This window comes from Bidens hawaiensis, unplaced genomic scaffold (assembly GCF_021521415.1).
Source record: "Bidens hawaiensis isolate Kalapana, Puna unplaced genomic scaffold, B.hawaiensis_p1.1 tig00001961_1, whole genome shotgun sequence".
Taxonomy (NCBI): domain Eukaryota; kingdom Viridiplantae; phylum Streptophyta; class Magnoliopsida; order Asterales; family Asteraceae; genus Bidens; species Bidens hawaiensis.
The window spans coordinates 3,083,576-3,099,511 of record NW_027491109.1 but is presented as its reverse complement, the minus strand read 5'-3'; the positions used below and the strand labels follow the sequence as shown (position 1 = coordinate 3,099,511).

Here is a 15,936-nt window from a genome sequence, read left to right as displayed (position 1 = left end):
AGATCAATTGTAATGTTATGCTAATTTGATTGTACACACTTTTCAAAGCAGATTTGCGTTTGATAATGAAACGGATCAGCAACACCACAGAAATGGCCGAATCGGTCACACCACCGTGATTGCCATAGACGGCCGGAAATAGCCATTTGTCGGACCGCCGGAAACCGCATCCCACAACGATGCACCACCAAAAACGACGACCGGAAATGCAACCGCCACGGTCGCGAAACCTCCCTGGCGTCACAAAACACCGTCACCATCACACCACCGCCACCTAGGGTTTAGAAAATGGAACCCGGCAACAGCAGGTGGGTGTACGGTTAAAGACGACGATAAAGGAAGATGGAAATTGGTAGGTCATCCGATGATTCAGTAGTGAAGATAGAGAGGGAATAAGATAGTAAAGAATGGTGGTTCAGTAAATATTAACAACACATACATGGTAGCCCTTTTTGGAGGTTGATTAAATATGGTGGAAGCCTTCGTATCATCTGATAAAAGAGAAGAAATAGCTGTCATTTACCTAAAACACCTGTAACATCTCTACTCCACCTGCCATTTACCTTAACACGTGTAAAGCCTTAACTGCATAGAAAATGTACAATAAAATATGCAAGAGGTATAACAGTTTATGCAGAAACATGTTGTGAATTAATATAATATAAAATAAATTTCTTTGACTTTCTACTCATGTCCCAATTATTTTTTTTCTTGAAGAACCAATTTTTATTTATTTATTTTTTTTTCTTTTTTGTCAAGTTTCACCTTTATCTTAAATGAGGCTAAAACTCATGATTATTTGATTGTAAAACATATATCTACCTTATCCCAACTATTTATCTCCAACGCCAACCATTCACCTTTACGTCTTTAAAAAAAACGTATCACTATCATGTGCCATTTTTTGTCTCATACTTAAAAGGGGATATGTCAATCACTGCTTAATCTATGATATATAATATATATAAACGAAAACATAAAAACCATACGTGTCGTGATATGGTCGTTCCCTTTTTTTGGAGTCATCAGATTTGTTTGATTTTTAAATGGAGGTTTCTCATACATTTGACCCCAATTCACGGGTATGAGTCTTATCAAACCCAGATATTTCTTAAACGGGTTATAATATCTCATTAAAATAAAAACTAATCTCACCAAATATTTGATATAAAAATCCTATAAAGTAGGGATATACTAAAAATTAATATATGATTTATTTAAAAAAAGATATATATAATTTATTATTAAAAAACCGATTATATAGTAAAAAAAATAAACGGGTCTTGGGTCTCATCAAACCCATATAAATTTTAAACCAGGTTATAAAATATCATTTTTTTGTTAAATAATTTATCATCGAACCATAAGTATATACAGTAAAAAAATAAAAGTCAAAAAATAAATAAATATTAAAAAAAATAATATAAAACAACCTCCGTAATACGGGGGATAAAAACTGGTTAGTAATATAACAAATTCTATGGTTATTCTAATATTTATTTAGTCAACATGGCAATTATAGTGATTTAAAAAAATTTGAAAAATAATTAAATAACTAGTTATTAGACCCGCCGCAATGCGGCGGGTCTAGTAAAGTTTGAAAAGAGATGCAATTTTAGACACAATTGTATGTTACGTAAAACACTAAAATATCACAAATATGCTTTTGAGCGAATCTACAACTGCACTCCATGAATGCTTCGGTGTCCAAATAATGTTGCAAATAGTTTTCCCACTACTCACCCACGCGTCATGTCGGGGTGGTGATATGGTCAACAAAGGCTAAAACTGCCGGGATGAGGATTTTGCAGACATAAGCTAACATATTTGTATTGAGATATACAGAATTCGTTTTGAGATATACAAAATTCGCATCAGTAAACCAAATTTCATGGCATTCGTTTACGACTACTAAACATTGGTAAAGAAAGTCAACTTCAAAGTATAAAATGCATTGTTTGAAGAACACCACCAATATCTATGTTTGTGATGGGTTACCCATGCAGCCATGCTCACAGCAACAGTAAACTACACCAAACCAAAACAAAATAATTAAAAGCAACCACCAAAAAATAAATTATTCAAAGTGACAACACGAGGGTAAAACAGAAATGACCACTTCAACATGAAAATCTCCCAGGTCCTAATATCCAATTAGATACTGAAGAAACACTAACCTATCCCGGGCAGATTACGGATAACCTGGGGGTTAGATATATGTTTCCCACGAGGGGTTAGACCCAGAGAAGATGGTTCTTCTGATAACCTGCAAAACAGACACCGTGAGCTTGTCACTGAGAAGGGGGGGGGGTTCCTCCTTGTGACCACCCTCCGGCGTGAGAATCAGACTAGATTGCTCTTTAAATATAAATGTATATTAAGAGATTGCTAGAGCAGATATCAGGTATAATATGATGATACAAGATAAGATCAGATGGTCATACCATTTGTGGTATTTATAGCCGATGGTAGGTTTCCAAGGAGGTGTGGCCGGCTGCAACAGTATTCCTGTTCCACCAACAGTGGCCTACGCACGTGCCCTGCTGGTAGTTGGTGGGTAGGCAGCGGCTGATAGTGACCAGGCCTGCTGTGTACTATTCCTTTTCCACCAACTGCCGGCTATGCACGTGGTATGGCAGTAGTTGGTGAGTAGGCAGCGGCTAATAGTGACATACAGTACAGGAGCATGCTGCTCGCCATACTGTTGTCAATAAGCTGTCGTATCTTTAGTCAGATCTTTTGCCCATACCTCGTCAGGTACAGTACAGAAGATCTTCCCGTATCGTACGGACTGGCTTATTTGGGCGGGAGTATTCCCCCTCCCGCCCTTGTGCGGGATTGTTCCCGGCTTTGCTCATTCCTTCAGGTGACACTGAGTGATTGAGAGCTAAGTGCCTTGTGCGTGTAGCCTTGCTGCGCGGGTGGCCTTCCCTGATGGCTTGTATCCGAAGCTGCGGGAACAAGCGGAGTCCTTCACCATCGGGAGGCATTTCCTGCGGGAACAGCTTGCGTACTGCGCGTAAGGACGTCACGTCTCTGAGCATGGTTGGTCCTGCGGATCCAGTTGGTTTCTGCGCAGACGTCCCTATTCAAGGTGAGTCTTGCGGGTCCAACTGGGCTCTGCTGGGACCTACCTCTTCAAGTCCCCCCAGTCCAATGTTCTTCTCATGAGTGTTTAATAAAGTGAGGTGAACTTTTGGACTTAAGCAAAGGGTTTTGAAAAGGGTTTTTTAAGGTTTTCCATGGGGATTCCTCCCGCGGAAGTCCTTGTCACTTGCAGAAATTCCCGAGTTTCCTGCTTGGTCTTTGGGTATGATGCGGGTAGGTCTGTAACCTCCTCGCAAGTCAGGAGCGTTGAGTCCCACGGATGGCGCCAATGAAGAAACATGGGGGTTAGATAGATGTTTCCCACAAGGGGTTAGACCCAGAGAAGATGGTTCTTCTGATAACCTGCAAAACAGACACCGTGAGCTTGTCACTGAGAAGGGGGGGGGGGTTCCTCCTTGTGACCACCCTCCGGCGTGAGAATCAGACTAGATTGTTCTTTAAATATAAATGTATATTAAGAGATTGCTAGAGCAGATATCAGGTATAATATGATGATACAAGATAAGATCAGATGGTCATACCATTTGTGGTATTTATAGCCGATGGTAGGTTTCCAAGGAGGTGTGGCCGGCTGCAACAGTATTCCTGTTCCACCAACAGTGGCCTACGCACGTGCCCTGCTGGTAGTTGGTGGGTAGGCAGCGGCTGATAGTGACCAGGCCTGCTGTGTACTATTTCTTTTCCACCAACTGCCGGCTATGCACGTGGTATGGCACTAGTTGGTGAGTAGGCAGCGGCTAATAGTGACATACAGTACAGGAGCATGCTGCTCGCCATACTGTTGTCAATAAGTTGTCGTATCTTTAGTCAGATCTTTTGCCCATACCTCGTCAGGTACAGTACAGAAGATCTTCCCGTATCGTACGGACTGGCTTATTTGGGCGGGAGTATTCCCCCTCCCGCCCTTGTGCGGGATTGTTCCCGGCTTTGCTCATTCCTTCAGGTGACACTGAGTGATTGAGAGCTAAGTGCCTTGTGCGTGTAGCCTTGCTGCGCGGGTGGCCTTCCCTGATGGCTTGTATCCGAAGCTGCGGGAACAGGCGGAGTCCTTCACCATCGGGAGGCATTTCCTGCGGGAACAGCTTGCGTACTGCGCGTAAGGACGTCACGTCTCTGAGCATGGTTGGTCCTGCGGATCCAGTTGGTTTCTGCGCAGACGTCCCTATTCAAGGTGAGTCTTACGGGTCCAACTGGGCTCTGCTGGGACCTACCTCTTCAGATACAGACACAAAAATTTAAGTCATTACATTAAGAAAAAAACAACAAAAATAGTGTATACCCTCACCTTCCTATCTTATTAACCTTTTTCATGAAAACAAAGTCAGAAGCAAATATGGTAGAAACCGAAACCGAAACCGATAGTAACATAACATACACATACCAAATAACAAAGCTCCATAAGAGTTAATAGGAAATAAAAACAATAGCTGGTTCTTCAACAGTTTAACAAAGCAAATTTAAGAATCACATAGATCTAGTAAATTTGCCACAAAGATTTTTTACAATGTACACTAATTCAAACCATAGCTTGGTTTTTTGAATTCAAAATTATTTGGGAAAATGCAATGACTTAACAAATTGTGTAATTTGGCTCAAATGAAATTCATTTCTGGTTGCTTGTTTCCGAGCACCACAACTGCCACGCCAAGAATCTGTCATCATCATCATCGCCTCACGTAAACCCAAAAGGTGTAGCACAATCAGTCTTAGTCATCAGAACAAAGGTAAACTGTAAGTAAACTTCAAAGTCAAAATATTACACCGAACACGGAACAGTTCATGTGCTCCGTACCTAAGGTCACAGATGTCCACAATAGAGGGTCAGATAAGCATCATAGCCATCACCACTTTGGTGGGATGGTAAAGGCTTTGGCCTTTGGGTGAGAGGTCCAGGGTTCGATTCCTGGAATTGGCGGTATAATGTAAATAGTAGGAGGAAAGCTTGAACATTCAAAAAAAAAAAAGCATCATAGCCTTTCTAAAACCCAAACGGAAAGACATGCATTTCATCGAACACCTTATGTGCATAGAATCTAAGGTCAAAACAGACTTAGAAAACCATCAGAGGTTTTGCAGCCTCCATGAAGGCACTGGACGTTGTAGTTCTGTCGTCGCCAGACGGCCGGAGCCACCGGCAACGGCGAAGCAATCCTTTTTATTTATCTCTAAAACTCGAAGGAAATTTGTGCAAAGAACTCAGGTATAAAACCATCACAGTTAGAAACCAACAATCCAGCCGGTTCAAAAGAAATAGTGAACCTATGAGTTTATCACCAATCGCAACATCATAACCACATGCATCTGTAACTGTTGTAGATGAAGCACATAAGAAACGAACACAATTTCCGTCCACCGCCGCCGCCGGCAACGCAGGGCAACAACTGTTTCTCTCTCTCTACGAAACATGACACCATCGAATAAAAACAAAAGGAACGGCGGTTGATGCATGTGTATGAACTATGAAGAGGGAGAAGCCAAGAATGAGAGACACGATAGCAATGATATCAAGAGAACCGGGTATATGAATACACGTGTAACACTATGAATACAATAAGAAAATGTACAATATGCACTGCAACAAAAACAACACACATAGCACAAAATTGAAAGGAACCGTAAAAAGTACTCTGAATCCTAACTTGCAAAATATAATATATAATAATGTTTTAAACTTTGAAAAAGATAAAGTCTTAAATGGTCATGCATATTGTAAAGGAAAATGAGTTTAAATAATTAAATTATTGACTATTTGGCAAGCAAAAATCTCAACTAACGAAATGCTTTTTTAAGATGTTTCACCTTTTAACATGTTTTTATCAACGAAGCATAACTTAAAGAATATTAATGTCTTTAGTTTTCAAAAAAACGTTTTTCCTCAAGAAAACTCATTTTTATTCGAAAATTTAGCATTTTCATTTTAAACCTCTTTGTATTTTTTGATTGGACATTTATGAACATTTTTATAGTAAAAGTCTTAATTATTGCGGTCGTCAAACCCTAAAACCACCATCGGGGTTAGTTGGTGGTGCTCAAGTAGCGGTGGCTGGTTGCTAGTGAGTCGGTGGTGGGGACGTTAAGTTGGTGGGTGTCAGTGGTGGTGGTGGTTAACGAAGGTGCTCAAATGGTGGTGGTTGGTTGGTGGTGATGGTGGTGCTTAGTTGATAGTGGCGGTCAGCAATGGTGTTCAAGTGGTGATGGTAGGTTGCGTTTTCCGGCCAAAAACAATTTTTCTGGTGACCGGCGACTAACGACTTTAGAATTTTATTAGTTAGGGTCTATTGATAGATAATATGTTAAAATTTGGAATCGCTATCACACATTATACTATAACATAAACCCAAAGCTAAAGTATACTTTGGAGCTTGTCATTTTGTATTCTTAAGTTAAGTTTGATGGTAGAGTTAGCCCCTACTGGAGTACAGTTATTTAAGCATGTTGTATAACCCTCAATTGTATACATGTGTTTAGTGTTTTAAGCCACGTATTATTAAACGTGGCCTACTTTTTAATAACAGAGATCAGTGTAGCTTCTTGTGCTTGCAATGGATCTCATCAATTTATTTCTATCGAAGAAGAAATAAGCACCGCCACAGCACAATGACCGCCGTCGTTGCTTTGCTCCTCTACACATCATCATCGTTGTCGTCCTCTGCCCTCCCGTAGCAGGTGGGCCTTATTATTGTGAGATTATATGTGAACGTTTTATGAGATTTATCAACATTTTTTTGTTGAAGGTATATGTACGTTTACAACGGAGTAGGAAAATTTCATCATTGGATTTCATTGCCTTCAGTTTCTGCGAAGACCTGGATTAATGTATGATCTTGACCATTTTGCATTTTTGTCTTTGATCCCAAAATTCGGTTTTAAAGTTAAACCGAAACAACTTCTATCTCCTAAAATTATATGAGGGGGTTTGCAAATTATAGGGTGGAGTCTTGAGTGGTTGTGAGTGTAAATTATAGGATGGAGACAGAAAATATAGTGATTTTTTTTGTAAATTTTGGGAAACAAAGTTTGCTCCTATTTATTTTTCAATATTGTTAAATTGGTTGTGAGTAGAGGAGAGAGAAAATTGTAACGATAAAAATGTAAAAAAAATATTATTTAATCGAACATGAAAAAAAATATAGTGTTTTTTAGTGTAATTATATAGATGGGGATGGAAGATAAGTTTAGAATGCTCTAAGAGCATCCTTAATCAATTCTTTATCTCCAACTCTACAATTACACTAAAAACAACATTTTTTACTCATTTTCAGTTAAATAATATATATTTTTATACTTTTATCATTATCTTTTCTCTCTACTTCACTCACAACCAATTTCAAAAAACATTAAAAAGTTATAGAGGTGAACAGTGTGCAAAATTAACCATGAACAATAACATTTTCTATTTCCTCATCTTACAATCATTTTTAACCATCTAAAAAATGAAGAACCCTATTTGAAGAATGGATTTGGGAATGCTCTCGGAGCATTCACATTCAATTCCATATCTTCAAATCCAAAATTACAGTAAACACACTTTTCTCTCTCATTTTCAATTTAATAATATTTTTTTATACCTTTATCATTACATTTTCTCTCTCGTTCACTCATAACCACTTTCAAAATAGATTTTCATATGCTAAGAATGTACATGTAATGACTAAATTTTATTTTCTTTTATGTATTGTAGTGATAGTAACCTATGTGTCTGTGTATCTGCAAGGCCCGGCCCCGAGAACGGTTAAAATCTTTTAGGCTAAGGCGAAATTTTTATTAGGCGTTAATAAAAGAGGTATCTTGTTTGGTTTAAACAATTTAATTTTTAAATTTTAAATGAGCTTTAATTTTTTGGGCCTTATGATTTGGTTGTGTAAAACACATTTGTTTTTATAAAAATACGGTTAATATGTCTTAGGTGAGGTTAGAACCCACAACTTTTTTTGTTGAAAGTCATACCCCTTTGCCACTTAACCAAGTTAGGGGTTGTTTGGCAAGTGCTGAACCGGTAAGAGATCTGAATGGTTAAGAGTATCTGAATGAATAAATGCTGAACAAGTAAGTGTTGTTTGGTTGGACATCTGAATGACTGTGTAAAATAACTATTTTACCCTTTTGAACTATTAGCAAAAAAAGTGGTTTGACAAGCAATCCACCTAATAGAACCAAACTGAACCAAACTACCAACAAAATACATATTGCAAAATAACAAACCAACAATTTATGTTGAACCAAACTACCAATCACGATCAAATAAATTAAACAACACATTAGAAGAAATAAATTATAAAAACAAATTAAAGAGGTAACTATTATTGTGACCCAAAATTGCCCAACTTCCATCACGCAAACAATGATTGTCCAATGTAGGAAACGAAAAGACCTGGACGTTTAAGAGACACGGAAATAAAAAGAATGCACACCAAAACAACACAATTTTTATATTTATGGTATGCTATTCTTCATCTAATATCACAATGAGTCAAATAGCACACAGTTACATGAATATAGAATGTTACAAAACAAAACAAAACAAATAATAACTAGCCAAATAGCACACAACTACAAATTAAAGAGGTAAGTAATTAAAGAGGTAAGTAGTTTTATGATGCCCATTGTTGTATCCCATAACTATTTTGCTTCGAATGGGACAAGCCCAACATGCATCTCTCCTTTTTGTTGTCAAATTTAGTGAGTAAATCAAAGTTCCTCCAATGTATCTTGAATTACAATAGTGTAGCAATTCCATTATAATACATCATAAGAGCCCTGAATTGAAAAATCACCCATGATGTGAGATATGAGAGATTTTTAACATTCATTAGCATTGAGAAGGGAACATTATATTGGCATCACCTTTTACTTTCATCTGTTGGTTGATGCAGATTATACATAACAACATCATGGTGAACCTCTATTGAATTAACTATCAGGTTGACCGCTCAAAAGTCAAGGATAGTACAAAAACGCTTGCATACTACTATCTTATAATATAAATCGAGTGAAAGTGAGGGACACTGATGCAAGTAGTAAAAAATGTCTCACCGTTAGATGCTGCAAAAGGATATCGAAATTTCATTTGTGTTATTGTCAAACTCAGAACCGAAGCATTACCAAACGTGTCACTAACATACCTATTGATGACATACATAAATACTATAACCTTAAAGCTTATATCTTTACAATCTTAAAAGCACCCTTATGAGTTTGGGAAACGGTTGCATGTAAAAGGTACTTTGAAGGACAGTAAAAGAAGTAATTTCTTCATCATATACGTGCACATGAGCTAAGGACTTCATGTCTATGTTCCAACGCATATACACAACATTTTTTAACCCACATTAAATTATTGGATTTTACATATCAATAACGATGGTCCAAAGGGCTTACCCCAAATATAAAAATCGAGTTACCTACATCTGTTTCAAGCATTTAATCAAACACCTTCTAAGCAAAACCATTTAGTACAGGGTACAAGCAATTGGGTGAATGGTCAAACTGAAGTCTAAGTTCAGAGCGGATAGACTATGTACTCGTATTATTATGTAGGTGCTGAAGATGGGACCGATTATTGGTCCAAGGTTCATCGGATTTGTGTTCTTCTTGATTAAATGCAATTGAAGGTCCCAAAGTAACTCATAAAAAGTAATCAAACCTATTATAATTGAAAATTCGACTACGCTTTTTTCGTGTTTATGTAGAAAACCAAAATTGGAACCTACAACCCAAATGAAACCAATTTATGCACCCTAAACCCCAAAATGGAAAATACCAAACGTTTAACAAATTCGATTATGAACCATAAAATCAAAATTGAAAGGCATAGAAATTGAATCGCATAAACAAAATTACAATAAAATCACCTTAATTGCTGGCTCTTCAACGATAATGGTTCAACGACGACATCTAACATTGGCGGCGAAGCAGCGTTGGTGAGCTTCTTGTGGTCGGCAGTAGGTGAGATCGGGGGAGGATGAAGCAGTTCTACATGAACTTGGACGAGGAAGGCAGCAGTAAGGGTAAAATAGGTCTGAATGTCATTCAACTCCAATCAATCGCTTACCGATTCAGAGGTTTAAAATATCATTCAGATGTACTTCTTAAACGAGCCAAACGCTCTGAATGGTCTTTACATCTGACCGAATCAGATCTCTAGGTCTGAATGATCCCATTAAGTGGGAAACAAACAGCCACTTAGTGTTTGTGTAATTAAGTTAAAACATTATATACACATATTGCTTTCATATATATATATATATATATATATATATATATAGGGTAAAGTTAAAATACAAAGGACAACAAAAATGAGAAGGGTGAGAAGAAATCTAGTCAATTGATCTTAGATTTGAATGACTGAGATTAATTTAATAAACAAAAATTGATGAAAAGGGCATGAAGGTAATAACCCATCTTTGTTGACTTTCTCTCTCCACATGCAAGACACATGTCAATTCCCTCATCATTTTAAAATGTCCATAATTTTTTCATATGAAATTATTTTTTAAAAACAAATTCACCATAATAATAAGCGTTTTTTTATCTTTAATATGAGTATCATATTGTTATATAAAAATAAAAAAATTAATGGGCTTTTTTAATTGTGTTTTTTTGTTGTTCATTGTGTCATTGTGTAATATGTTGTTTCCATTGTGTTTTACGTTGCAAGTCATTGTGTTATACGTATTCACCATTGTATCTTATGTTTTAGGTCATTGTGTTATACGTATTCACCATTGTGTCTTACGTTTTAGGCATTGTGTTATACGTATTTACCATTGTGTTTTACGTTTCAAGTTATTGTGTAACATGTATTAAGCATTGTGTTTTATGTATTAGATAAAAAGACACAATGGTGTGCGAAAATACACAATGGCGAAAAAAGACACAATGATAAACGAAAAGACACAATGATGTGAGAAAAGACACAATGACGAAAAAAGACATAATGGTGTGCGAAAAGACACAATGACGAAAAAAGACACAATGGTGTGCGAAAAGACACAATGACGAAAAAAGACACAATGGTGTGCGAAAAGACACAATGATAAGCAAAAAGACACAATGGTGTGCGAAAAGACACAATGACGTGATTTTTGTTTTAAATTTATATAACAAAATCATACTCATATTAAAGATAAAAAACGCTTGTTATTATGATGATTTTTTTTTAAAAAATATCATACGAAAAAGTTATAAACGTTCTAAAATGATGAGGGTATTAACATGTGCCTTGCATGTGGAGAGAGAAAATGTGTACAATTACCTCTATACCATTTTTCTTTTGGTCCCCACTTGACACATGTCAATTATTTATGGCTTCTCATACTTCTCATTTTTGTTACCCTTTGTAGAATAACTTGGCCATATATATATATATATATTTAAAAAAAATCCGGGCCTATCGGGATGTCGGGCCGGGGTCCGTCGACCACTTGTACCTCCCTTAGAGCCGGCCCTGGTATCCGTGTTGCCATATTTGTGTCCATGTTCGAGTTCTCCACTCAAAATATGAAAAATGTTAACCAGTCCGGTCTGACGTAACGCACCGGAGCAACCATTAGTTTCATTAACTACAACTTAGGCTGAGGGGTGTGGAGCGCGAGAAAGGGCGCAAGAGGCCAGCCGCTCGCGCCCCGGGGCGCGAGCACCACACCACCGAGGCGCGAGAGGGGCGCGAAAGGGAAAAAGAGGCAGGCGCGGATGGGCTAGCGGCTGGGGGGAGCGTGAAGGAGGTCTGGGAATGCGTAAATAGAGCCGTTGGGCTCTTTGTTTATTATAAATTTTTTTTTTTCAGAGATAGATACATATATATGTGTGTACAGAGAGATAGATACATATATATATATATATATATATGTGTGTGTATCTATCTATGAAAGAAAGAAAGAAAGTGTAGAATAGATTGAGATAGAGTGGGGTTGAGTTGGTTATCAGCAGCTCACCTGGGTTTTGTTTGAATGAGATTAAAGTGGTCGAATTTGAGAAATTGGGTTTGAAATTGAAATGGGTTTTGTGGGTCTTGGGATGAAATTGGGTTTTGATTGAAAGATGGGTCATGGCCGCCATTGATGCAGGTTGGAAGGAAGAATGAGGAAGACAAACAAGACAATGGGTTAGTTGGTTTAGTGGAATGGTGATTAATATATTAACTTTGTTGGGAGGATGAACCTGGACACCCTGGGTGGGTTTGAACAATAATATTTGTGTTTACACCTTTTTAACTCGCTTGGGAATGTTAAAATAAACCGCTCGCGCCCCCTCTCGCGCCCCTCCACACCAGGTCCCGGGGCGCGAGCACCACAACCAACACCCATCTTATCAAGTTTCTCTCTCTGCCACACGTCACAATGTTATTGGCTGGCGCCCCCACTCGCGCCCCCTCTCGCGCCCCCCACACCCCTCAGCCTTATATTTACCATTTACCAATAGTCAAATATCTTTTGGATTATTTAAATTCAGTTTTTCTGTAAAAAAATCCGTTGGGCCCAAGAGTCGAAGACGTTACCTCTATTTTTCTAATCTTCCCAATTAAATGTGTTTGCCACGTGTCTTGGAAACCCTAGAATCAAAATTCCGAACAATCAATCGGGATATCATAAAAAATAATAATAATAATAATAATAATAATAATAATGGGTTATGTTTCTCACCGAGTTGATCCAAATGAAATCAAGCCCGGAGACCACATTTACACCTGGCGAACTGCATTCACTTATGCCCACCACGGTCTGTCTGTACCACTTAATCTTTGCTTCTGGATTATGTCCCTAATTTATTCATACATGTTGAACTATTTAATACACATTATCTTTTCTAAGTTTATCAACTCTATCGTGTTATAGTTTGGAATCAACCAGACATAGTTATCAAATTAATTAGGGCAAAAAATTATGTTGTTTTTTTTTCTAAGTTTGCTGTTTTAAATTTGCATCCAACGCGGAATCACGAAAAGTTGCTAAGCACGAGAAATCTTGTTTAGAGAATCAACACGTGTTTCTCACATTTGGTTTTCTAGCCCTGAGTGTCGATTTTCTTACCAGGGTTTAACGGGTCGTGCATAGTAATCTTTCAACCCCTAAGAACCAAAGCATTGTTTTAGTAGAATCGGTTTTGCTATTCAAAAAGGGGCGCGGCGTAGTTTGTTGCCTGTTTACTAATAGTCACTTAATTTTAATCGTTTGAGTTTACAAATGCTATTGGTTTCACATCGTCGTATTTAGGTTAGTATTCATAGGTTTTGAAATGCGTTACTTATTTACAAAGAATTGAAGAAGATAAGTGACGCCATTTCAAAACCTGCACATACCAATATTGCGTAATGGTAGATATAGGGGTGTAAACGAGTCGAGCCCGAGTGTGCTCGAGCTCGAACTTAATCGAGCTGGCTCGAGCTCGGCTCGTTTTCTTTAACGAGCTGAAAAATCGAGCTCGGCTCGTATAAAGCTCGAGCCGAGCTCAAGCTCGTCGAGCCGGACTCCTTTCATTTTTAATTTTTTTTTTAATTATTTTTTTATTTTATATTTTAGAAATTTTGATATATAAAATACAACAAATATAACTTTAACATACATATTATATAAATTTTATAAACTAGAGAATTTATAAATTTATTTGCTTTATTTTCGTTATTCTTTTATAAGCTTTTTTCAAGCTATTTTCGAGCCAGCCACGAGCCGCGGGCTTTTTGAACAGCTCTAGGTAGATATCTGGTGGTGTGATAGGAGCTCCTAATATTGATCAAATTTTGTGAAAGCAAAGGTCTTCTTAAATAGTTATTTAGTTTTTTTTCTTCTAATGGATCTTAGATTATGGTAATACAGGTATTTATGTTGGTGGAAACAAGGTTATCCATTTCACGAGCGATCAAGAAAATGCCAAGTCTGAATCTGGTTGGAACTTGTCGTCTAATCTTCCAATTCCATCTTCATGTTTGAACTCTATTGACGGTGGATTTTCGCTACATGAAAGTGGACATAATTGCGATTCTGGTTCGTGTTTATGCAGTTACGCCTGTGGGTTTCATCAACCAGACAGTGGAGCAATCCTCTCGTGTTTGAATTGTTTCATTGGAACTGGATCACTCTACCTCTATCAGTATGGAGTGAGTAAATGCATGCATTTCACCAGACTCCGAGGTGGCACGTGCACCATCAAACCATCAGATCCACCACAAGATGTGATTGATAGAGCCGTCTATTTGTTGGGCGAGACAATGGGGTTTGGAGATTATAATGTGGTTAGGAACAACTGTGAGGATATCGCCTTGTATTGCAAGACAGGGCTTTTGATACGTGGTAAGCCCGCTACTGGAGGCAGTGGTCAGGTGAAAAAAAAAAAAAAAATCTTTCATTAATGTACCATTGAACACCGCTGTTGTTCATATGCTTCAAAAGGCTGTGTTTTGTGCCCCTACGAGTGCAGTCACAGTAGCTGCCTCAGTTGGGTGGAATAATTGGGACAGATATAACGACATTGGTGTTCGAGGTGATGTTGTTAATGTTCGGGTGGAAGGTGTTGAATCGTTTATGATTTCTCGTGGCTATTAACAAGCCTGTGGAATGTAACTGCCACACGTCGTGTGACCGAATTGATGTTATTGTTTACGTTGTGTTAGGACTTGGGATTTTGTTCCAGAAGTTGTAATATGAGACGGGTTTTTGATTATCTATATTGCTTTTGTGATGTTATGACTTGATTTTTAACAGTATGATTTACCTTTACTGACTTTGTATGTGATGCCTACATTAAGAACCTTAGGTTTTTTTTTGTACATGTGACATTCTTATACATTTGTTTCTGCATTGATAAATAATCAATCATTCTCCTTAAATCTTAAGTTTTTTTTTTAAAGGTCAATATATTAAAAAGAAAAAAGAGCAACTTGCAAGTTACAGGGAGCTCGAAAGTTAGAGATACAATTAACAAAAAGAGAACAACAACAAAGCAACCAAAGCGCATTACAAAGGGAAATTAACAAAGTTATGAACCAATCTTCGCATCTACATCTGATCTTCAACTCCTGTTCATCACCCATAGATAGGAATTTGCCTTGATATTAATGTCTACCTTATCCACTGAGACCGACCAGTTTTTGAAAATTATATCATTCCTCATTCTCCAAATCAACCAGCATGTTACAAAAGAGATTGCTTGTATTAGTAAACACTCCTCTTTGCCTCTCTCAAGCTTCGTCGGGTAGTCTAGTAGATTTTTAAGTGATTCAAAGCTTGAAGAACCCGGTAATTTGACCCACTTGTGGACAATAGACCAAAATCCACTTCGCAACTCTACAATGCACCATGCATTAGGTGTTCCGATGATTCCGGACTCAATCTACATAAAACACAAGTATTGGTTTAAAGGATGCACTGTGATTGCTACAAATGCAAGATGAGAATTAAGGGGGTGTTTGGTACAGAGAATGGAATTGTAGAGAAATGGAATAGAGAAATGGAATTGCAGAGAAAGGGAATTGGTCTGGAGAATGAGAATTGACTGTTCTGTTTGGTAGTACAGAGATTTCAGTAGAGAAATATAGCTGAGAATCATTTCTCTTGTTTGGTACATAGAAAATAAACAGAGAATTATATCAACTTTATCATTAGCACAAGTATTTTTTTCATAACAAATATTTATTAAAAAATAAAAAACATATAAAAAGATGCATAAATTCCAACCAAAATATGCACTGATCAAACCAATTCACATACAAAGCATAGTTTTTAAGCAAAAAACATCAACTATAGTTAAAACCAATTCACATACAAAACATACTTCAACCATACACAACTATCCCATTGAACCAAGTTTCATATGAGCTATCATCAACCCAATCCA

General features: G+C 37.4%; 1 protein-coding gene across 1 annotated transcript; it reads left to right on the top strand.

The window, feature by feature from the left end:
- The first annotated feature begins 12,653 nt into the window (after window positions 1–12,653).
- LOC143604101 (protein LEAD-SENSITIVE 1-like) lies at window positions 12,654–14,823 on the top strand. Its single transcript, XM_077080687.1, has 2 exons — window positions 12,654–12,825; window positions 13,920–14,823. Exons 1-2 carry the CDS (start codon window positions 12,732–12,734, stop codon window positions 14,450–14,452), a joined length of 627 nt encoding a protein of 208 aa, XP_076936802.1. The 5' UTR covers window positions 12,654–12,731; the 3' UTR covers window positions 14,453–14,823.
- The last annotated feature ends 1,113 nt before the right edge of the window (window positions 14,824–15,936 follow it).

What these genes read in the sequence shown, in the direction of transcription:
- LOC143604101 (XM_077080687.1), top strand. Translation starts at nt 12,732, where the DNA reads ATGGGTTATGTTTCTCACCGAGTTGATCCAAATGAAATCAAGCCCGGA. An exon ending in ATTCACTTATGCCCACCACG is followed by an intron (nt 12,826 to 13,919) that starts GTCTGTCTGTAC and finishes ATGGTAATACAG; the next exon opens with GTATTTATGTTGGTGGAAAC.